The sequence below is a fragment of the Natrix helvetica genome, assembly GCF_964273705.1.
Source record: "Natrix helvetica genome assembly, chromosome: 3".
Lineage (NCBI taxonomy): Eukaryota > Metazoa > Chordata > Lepidosauria > Squamata > Natricidae > Natrix > Natrix helvetica.
In genome coordinates, this window is record NC_138549.1 from 28,780,479 (window position 1) to 28,789,563 (window position 9,085).

Here is a 9,085-nt window from a genome sequence, read left to right on the forward strand (position 1 = left end):
GGAAACTCTATACATTTCAGATAAATGGTTATCCAACATCTTCTTAAAAATTTCCAGTGTTGGAGCATTCAAAACTTCTGCAGGCAAGCTGTTCCACTGATTAATTGTTCTAACTGTCAGGAAATTTCCCCTCAGTTCTAAGTTGCTTCTCTCCTTGATTAGTTTCCACCCATTGCTTCTTGTTCTACCCTCAGGTGCTTTGGAGAATTAGTTTGACTCCCTCTTCTTTGTGGCAACCCCTGAGATATTGGAACACGGCTATCATGACAGCAGCAAGGATTGTATTTGCACAATATTGGAAAAACGAGAACGCTCCCTCAGATGAGGATATAATTCAGAAAAAATTAGACTGCACAGAAATGGATAGATTGGCATTAAAAACAAAGGACAAAGAAGACACAGAGTATTACTTAACATGGAATAGATTTTATCAGGGGTTAGAGACAAGAGGTTGAAATTAGATGAAGAAAGGTTACTGCTATGTATGAATTAAATATAAAGATGGTTTATAATGATAAATATCCTAATCTAATTAACAGAATTAGAAATAAGCTAATATAAAGCGAAATCTAGGTAAAATTATTCTGTTACACTATTATTATCGATATTAGTAAATGAGTTAATATTTCTTTTTGTTCTTTCTTTGCCTTTTCGTAAACGATATGCCCTGACAGTATGCTTTATTCAAAACATTTATGAATAAAAAGACAAAAAAAAAAAAAGACGAGAAACAAGGTTAGCGACAGATCCCCATGAAGAAAATTGATCTGTTTGGTTGCTTGCACCCTGCAGTGATTTGATCATACGTGATTCATCAAAGAGATAGTATCAGTTTGTTTTTGTTTTACTTTTGTTTAAAAAGTAAATCTTATTTGGATGTTCTACACTATAGTGAGGATCATTAGAGGGATTTTATTTGGCTTGTAAGAATCTTCCAATTTTGAAATGCACTTCTTGGCTCGAAACGCTGCGTTCAAAAATACTCATCCAAAGGAAAATCAATCTTAAGGTTTCAGATGTACTGGTTGACAAAGAGATTCAGAAGCTGGGCCAGAGAGACTTAAAACTGAAATACACATAAGCTAATATCCATCCATCCATCCATCATCTATCTATCTATCTATCTATCTATCTATCTATCTATCTATCTATCTATCTATCTATCTATCATCTATCTATCTATCCCTTTAGCTACCTAACTACTCTCTCTCTCCCTACCTATCTACAGTATTTTCTCTCTCTCTCTCTCTCTCTTCTCTCTCTCTCTCTCTTCTCTCTCTCTCTGTCTGTCTCTCCCTCTGTCTCTCCCTCTCCCTACCTACCTACACTCCCTCTCCCTACCTACCTACTGTATTTCCCTCCTCCTCTCTCTCTCTCTCTCCCCCTCTTCCTACCTACCTACACTCCCTCTCCCTACCTACCTACTGTATTTCCCCCTCTCTCTATTTCTCTCTCTCTCTCTCTCTCTCTCTCTCTCTCTCCCTCCCTCCCTCCCTCCCCCTCCCTCCATTTATCTACCTATCTAACGGACGGCTCTTTCTCTCCCTACCTATCTACTGTATTTCTCTCTCTCTCTTTCTATTTCTCTCTCTATATCCCTCTACCTACCTATACACACACACACACACACACACACTATTTCTCTCTCTCTCTTTTTCCATTTATCTATCTACCTACCTAACTACTCTCTTTCTCCCTACCTACCTACTGTATTTCTCTCTCATTCTTGCCCGTCTATCCCTCTATCTACCTACCTACTTATTAAAAAAATTGCCTCTTCAAAACCTTACACTCCGGTGCATCTTATACTCCGAAAAACACGGTATATAATGTGCCAATCTCAGGTAATAGATGTACAGTTGAAAGTAACTCAGAGGTGGGATTCACTTACATTCCCTACTAGTTTGCAAATGTGAGCATGCTCATGCATGTGCTTGCTTCACCTGCATACAACTCCTCTGCACATGCGCACCATCTTCTGTGCATGCACAATGCTCACACATTACGTCGGGGCAGTTGGGCGGAGCCACCCACAGCCGCCGCTACCAGTTCACTCAAACTGGAGACAACCAGCTGAATACAATCTCTGAAGTAACTTCATCTAAGTTCAGTATGCAAGTGGTGATAGGGATATCAATTTGGGAAAGGATGAAAGTTAAGAATTACTTTAATTTTTATATTGTGTTTTCACCATGGCATTCTTTTTGTAACAATAGGGAAAATTATCCATAAATACAGAGAAGTAAAATCTTTTGCATCTCAAACACTGAACGTGAGGTTCTGATTTTAAGAAAAACTGAACGATACTAGGACAAAATCTGAATTCCTTTTTATTTAATGGTATGAAATTTTAAAAACCACACAACCATTCCCAAGTCCCATATTTAATAATGTTGTCTTATTATATTAACAATTTGATAACATTCATAGATTTAAGGAGCCAATACAAAAGCTGGGTGTTTGGCAATATCTCAGGTCGACCACTTTTGCCTCTGTACCGGTGGTCCTTGACTTATGACTGTAATGAAGCTCAGAATTTCTACTGCATAGTGTGACAGTCATTAAGTCGAGGCACACACAATTGACCCAATTTTACTACATTGATTTAGCTGTCATTAAGTGAACCATTGTCCCCAGTGAGCAATTTTTGTTGGAAATGTCGGTTTCTCACAAAAAAGGTCCTAAATCACAATCATGTGACCCATAAATGTGGACCAGTTACCTAACATCCAAAATATGATATATAACCAGGGGAAAGACATAGCCATCAGAAGTGCCAATCTAGGTTGTAAGATATTTTGGGGAAAGGTGCATTGTAACTGGTGATAAATTTAGACTACCAGTACAGTGGTTGGCATCCCCAATATTTCCAAAGCAGATTTCAGGGAGTGAGAAGAAAGATATTATGACTACCTCCTAAGAAAGAGATAAAACATTTTTCAATCAAATTATGGGCCTAACAATCAGTGACATTATGCAAATCTTAACCTGCAATTTACTCCTTTATCTCTCAACGATAGTAAAACTACTTACCAATTTAGCTTGTGCTTCTGCAATTTTTCTGTTATTCTCTTCTAGTATTCGTTCAAGTTCCTCACGCTTTGCACGCTCTTCCTCCTAAACGGGAGGATAGGGTAAGATGTTAGAAAAGTAAAATACTCATTTAGCCATCTGCACTAGTCTTCCTAGAAATTCCTTCTGTGCACTGACTTAAAGGGACAGCTTTATAGCCACCCTCTTGTCTTTCAAACAGCAAACTGTGCAACCACTAAAATTTGTCTCTAGCTCTAAATTTACATCATCCCGCCCAATCCAAACAAACAGCAATCAACTAAACCCTCCATAATCAGAGAATCCTGGCCAATTATTACTAGCATTTTAACATCACACAAATCAACAAGGACAACTACAAAACTGGATAGTATTTACCAAATTAAAAGAGTAATATTTAAAATATAAATAAAGTGAATAGTTTGTCTCACCAATTATGTATACCTACGCATTCTTTACCTATACTCCTTTAATCAGCATTAAAAGTTGAATATTTACTGTCTTGTCCAGTGTCCTGCAGAGTGTGCTCCTCGGCTGCCATACGCGCCAGCTTCCTCTTTAAAATGATTTGTACTGTTAGCTTGGCAATGCCTGCATCAGCAGCTCAACCATTTATAAAGAAACAACATACAAGGAAGGCTGAGCTGAAGAATGCAGATGTTTACGGTAAGAAGGAACAAAAAATATGTAAAACATTCCTAAGCAAACAATTAATAAGAAAAAATACATTTACTGTTAGCAAAAAGTACAAATGGTAATCCATATTCTGTAGAACTATGGGCTTCCTTTATGGGCAAATGGACTGAACATCCGATGGTGTGACAAGTTTAAAGGCAGTATTAAACTGTCCTCCTACCATTTAAATACCAAACTGGTATTCGGGAGTTCATTGAAAGTATGATATAGAAATCAAATCTAGGTTTCTTTTTATAAAAGTTTAAAGAAACTTTGTTATGCAACTCATAAGCAAAAAGATTGCAAGAGTAATTTCAATTAGCATAATAAATATTCAGGTTATTTTATATTTGGCAGTTTTTGTAAACAGCCTGAGGTCTGCACAAAAATATAGTTTAATAAGAACAAAGCAAGTATTTGAAGAAATATTTCTTGCTATGTCTAGTAACCAGCTACAGGTTTGCACCCTTCACTCCAGGAATTCAAGGTGATGCGCCACAGTAAAAGTCCTAATGTGACCACTCATTGACTACTGTTTAATCTGCTCTTAGAATGGTGAGGAACCATGATTTCAGCCAAAATCCATTAGAATTTTCAAAAAGATTTGAAATCTTATATAATTCAGCATTTATGTAAAGCCAAAATCTTGATTTGTAGAATTAAAATGAATTTTCATCACATGCATTTTTAAAAAATTTAATCATATTGTATTATATTAAAAAGTATCTTATTAAAACGTCTCTCCTATTATCAACTAAACTGATTAAAAGCCACTAATCAAATCATAATACAGGAAAACATGAGTGTGTTGTTTAACTCAGCACTAATTTTAAAAAAAGTTTTTAAAGAACTTTAAAATTTGGGGATCCTGGAGTGATTAGTGCTGACAAGCATTAAAACCTCCAGTAGCAAATTACTGTCTCACAGAAAGACATTTTCAGCTTCTGCTCCAGCTGCTGACAGAAGAAGTCACATGTTTAGCTCAACTTCAGACAAGGACAACCTGCTCTTTTACAACTCTCTAGTCTAGAGAAAAAGAAGGAGTTGTTAGTAGCACTGGTAAAAATTGGATGTCATGAATTTGGCATAGGCCTTTTGTGAAAGTGAATGGGACCACAGTTCCAGAGTTACTCCACTGTGTAGTCAAGAGGAATGCATGACTGCCTTAGAGAAAAAACAAGAAAAACTCTTTCTTTAAGATAAGGCATTGCAGCTCAATGATGGACCCTGCTGTTATTATTATTATTATTTTCTTGCTGACTGAAGGCATAAAGCCTCTTACAGTCTAAATAAAACAAAACAAATGAAGGATACAAAGTCACAGATTGTTCAAACCATTCCCCCAGTTAAGAAAGAACTGTGGATATATCCTGCAGCCATGGCAAAAGTTTCAAACAAGTCTCAAATAAGTAGGCCAGTTCCATTAAAATTCAAGTATCCTTTCACAGGTTTTGGAAGAATGTTTGAGGTATCAGTTAGCTCCTCTGAATAAGTTAGAAATTAGGTTTCGCAGCAATGCAAGTTTACACAAGAAAGGAATTAGATTTGCTGTATTCCATCTCCTTCTCAACGTAACAGGAGGCACAACCCAACACTGAAAGTTTTGCCATGGACTGTCTCTACTTTCCAAACGACCGAGCGTTACCTCTCTGGCCTTTTGTGCAGCAAGTTCAGCTTGTCGCTGTCGCTCGAGTTCTTCGAGCAACTGTTTTTCCATGATGCGCTTAGCCTCCTCCACCCTGCGGAGAACTTCCCGTTCAATTCATCTTTCCGCTTCTCCAGTTCTTCCTCCACTCGCTTTGCTACAAGTTCCTCCACTCTTCTGGCGGTCTCTTCTTCAATAAGTTTCTCTTCTATTTCTTGTTGCCGACTACAGGGAGAGAAATATATTTGTTTTCAAATGTCAAGAAAATTAATTTTTTCAATCAACCTTCAGCAATAACCTGTTGCACACATCATGCTTATGCATTGTAATATGCAAATGTTGAGCATTTATATGATAAAAATTATGAAATAATTTTAGGAACGAAAATACTTATAGGAGGACAAATATAAGATTCGAAGATTGCTTTCCAAATGCAATTGTATAAATCTTTAGATGGACCAAACACCTTACAATTTATAAGCATATTTACTGTTAAAATTTATCAAAGACAAAATAAAGACAAAAGACCATGGTGAATACTTTATAATACCAAAAATATGCACTGTCTCCAGAGGCCTAGTGCAAGAATAATGCAATGGAGGAATGCGTTTCACAGAAATAAATTACATCTCTTTGGTTATAATATAGAACTCAAGTTTTAAAATCTAGCACTTCATGACAATTCATCAGAGAACTTATTTCAAGCAGTGAAATGTGTTGTCAAAGCATTATTATCAAACAGTAAGATAATTATCAATTATTCAGCAGGACAAAATACAACTGTAATGCAAAAAATAATTAAAATTATTAATTTTAATGAAATATTTTTTTTAAAAAATCATCTTGAATAAAACAATCAAACCATTATCACTCATAGCTTCAATTTATGTCTATTGTTCACATTGTTATGTTAGAATAAATTCTTCTGAACACATAGAAGATGCTATAGATGGGAATATATTACTGGTGTAATTTATATTCCTAATTTTTATCATGTCATAAAAGCAAGGAATAAATTTAGAATGGAGGATAATTTCCTCATATTTTAATAAAGCATATTAAATATTATCCAGTTAGGGGTCCTTGGTTCTCTTTGATGCCACTCCCTACTAGCACTGATTTTACCTAGTTTACGTAATGAAATATCTGTAAGAAAACAACTACGGTCAGAGAACACCAAGGAGACTCTCATTTCAACCCCGAGTACAAATATTCTCCTCTATCGATTAACCAGTTAAGTGATACTTTGTGAAATTCATTTTGATACCTCAAAGTACTTGATGTTCAATAAAAAGCAAAGCAGGCACTCTAGTAATGTGTTGTTGCCCATCTATCTTTTAAGCATCGTTTTCCTTCAACTTTTTGATATTTAACCTTGTTTTAACTAACTGATTCTGTAATGCCAAATATCCAGACACTTGATTTTGACAGTATCAAAATGCTAATCAACTTTTGTTACCAGTGATGTCTAGTTAAATAGAAATTCAGTCAAGATTTTAAGAGTCCCTTTTTGGGAGAGGGGGCGGTTTAGAAATCTAAAGAATAAATAAAGACTTAGTATCAACAGGCCATCTCAAGCCCTGTGACATTCCACATTTCAGTTTGAATCAGGGTGCAAACGTCTAATTGTTATGATAGAAACTGACATTTTAATGCAAGCGTTGCATTTCCCACAGCAATGTTACATAAATCACAAGACTGGGGTAGGCCTTCTGTCAAAATGAATCTGGAAAACCAATATTATAAATATAATCTAAAACAACATAATTGTTTACACAGAGAAAACTCTTGCCTTTCTACACCAAGTTAAAAAAGCAGATCCATTAATTACAACAGCTCGGACTACGCTTTTTATTATTTTTTTAGCAATAAAAGAACACTGGGCTGTATTCATGGGTGCTGCTCAGCAAGGTTTATTAGAAATTAGAAAATGCTATTTTACAAAAATTATCAGTGAACTTCTAAATTGAAACCATCATGCTAACTCTTGCTGAATTCCGGCCTACTTCCTGCTCCTCCCCCACTTATCTTCTTTAGTAACGCATTAAAAAATGGTGCTCAAATAAAATTTACTCTACTACGGAAGTATCAGATCATGTAGAAAAAAGGAACTGCAAAGTTTGCAGTTTGAAAAACTGCGATTACTGCTCTCAGAAAGGGGAAAACAGGTCAAAATAGCTAAGAATTGTCCTGAGGATATTTTAATATAAATTTATCATCTTAAACAATTCCATCCTTATCAACGGAGATGTTCCTGTCCTGGGAAGTAATAAAAAAAGTTAACAATACCCTTGAGCAAGGGTTTCCAAACTTGGCAACTTTAAGACTCGTGGACTTCAACTCCCAGAATTCTCCAGCCTAGCTGGAGAATTCTGGGAGTTGAAGTCCACGAGTCTTAAAAGTTGCCAACTTTGAAGACCTCTGCCCTTGAGTCACATTCAAGTTTCTGATGAGTACATAAATAAGGTCCAATTAATTTTTCTTTCAGACAACAATATAGAAGCCTGGTTTGACATCCTCTCCTAGAAGACGTTTTTTTCCCAATCCACCGCTTTGTTGATCTCCTTGTGGTGGCCCATCCAAACACTAACCAGGTCCAATCCGATCCTTTTCAGCCCTCCCCACTTACCTTTTCTTGGCAGGTTGCAACGATGCCCTTCAAATCTGCTATCCAGCACCCCAGGCCTAACCCAGCAGTTTCCCCCACCGACGGTTTAACGGTTCCCTACCGACGGTTTAACGGCGGGTGCGCACGTTGGTTTTTGCATCCTTCAGCTGCTGCCTCCCGCCAACCCTTCAGAAACCGTCCATCCCGACAAGGAGCGGAGGAGCCACCCCCGCGATCTGCCCGCCGGACCCCCACTTACATTTTCCGCTGCCGCTCGAACTCGGCCTTCTTTCCTCCTCCTCCCGCTTCTGCTTCTCATCCAGGCTGCTTCTCTTGCTCACCGTCCGGCCGAAGATGTCGATGCGGTCAGGCGGGGAGGAGGCGCGTTCCCGATCGCGGTCTCGTTCGCGGCGGGAGGGGGCCGTGTTGGAGCGGGATCTGGAGCGGGATTCCCTCCGGCGGCTCCGCTTGCCCTCCCGCGACTTGGAGCGCTTGCGGGCCCGCTCTTTCTCCCGCGAACGGGACCGAGATCGGCTACGGTTCTTCTTGTTGTGCTTGGAGCTCTTGACGCGCTTGGAGTGGGACGAACTCCGCGAGCGGGAGCGGCCCATCCCGAGCGCCTCAGCAAAGGCCGGTGTGGCGGTCCTCAGCGCGGCTCCAAAGGGCCTCCAGGATCCACGCGGGGACCGCTGGGTGCACCACGTCCACCTCGCGGGCCCCTCGGCACTGCAGGCCCAAGGCCCGGCGGCGACAGCGAGACAAGATGGCGGCGGCGGTCCGACTCTAAGACGGGGGAAATTCTCCTCCTTCCGCCGCCCCAGGATCCACTGCGCTCGCCCACAATGCACCTCGGCGGCGCGCCTAAGAAAGGGAAAGCGCCGCAGTCCTCTACGGAAATGCCCGAAGAGGAGACGATACGGGGTTCTCCGGGAATAGCCGAATATGCGCGGGAATGCTAAACTGAGCGGGGGCGGGGTGAGTGGTGATGACGACGACGCTCGAGTGATTTCGCGCCTTCTACGGCGTGTTACGGAAAGAGCCGAGTTCGTTCAGGTTCCGGCGAAGGCCGATTTCAGAACAGTGCGAAACGGGGACACAACCCGTGA

At 39.5% G+C, this 9,085-nt stretch overlaps 1 protein-coding gene across 1 annotated transcript in view; it reads right to left on the reverse strand.

The window, feature by feature from the left end:
* The window catches only part of LOC309388595 (arginine and glutamate-rich protein 1-like), a 15,886-nt gene extending 7,183 nt beyond the window's left edge, over positions 1-8,703 (reverse strand). Inside the window, 2 exon segments of the mRNA XM_081946003.1 lie at positions 8,239-8,272; positions 8,275-8,703. Of these exon segments, the coding sequence (XP_081802129.1) occupies positions 8,239-8,272; positions 8,275-8,590 (350 nt within the window). The 5' untranslated portion in view covers positions 8,591-8,703.
* Positions 8,704-9,085: the final 382 nt, after the last annotated feature.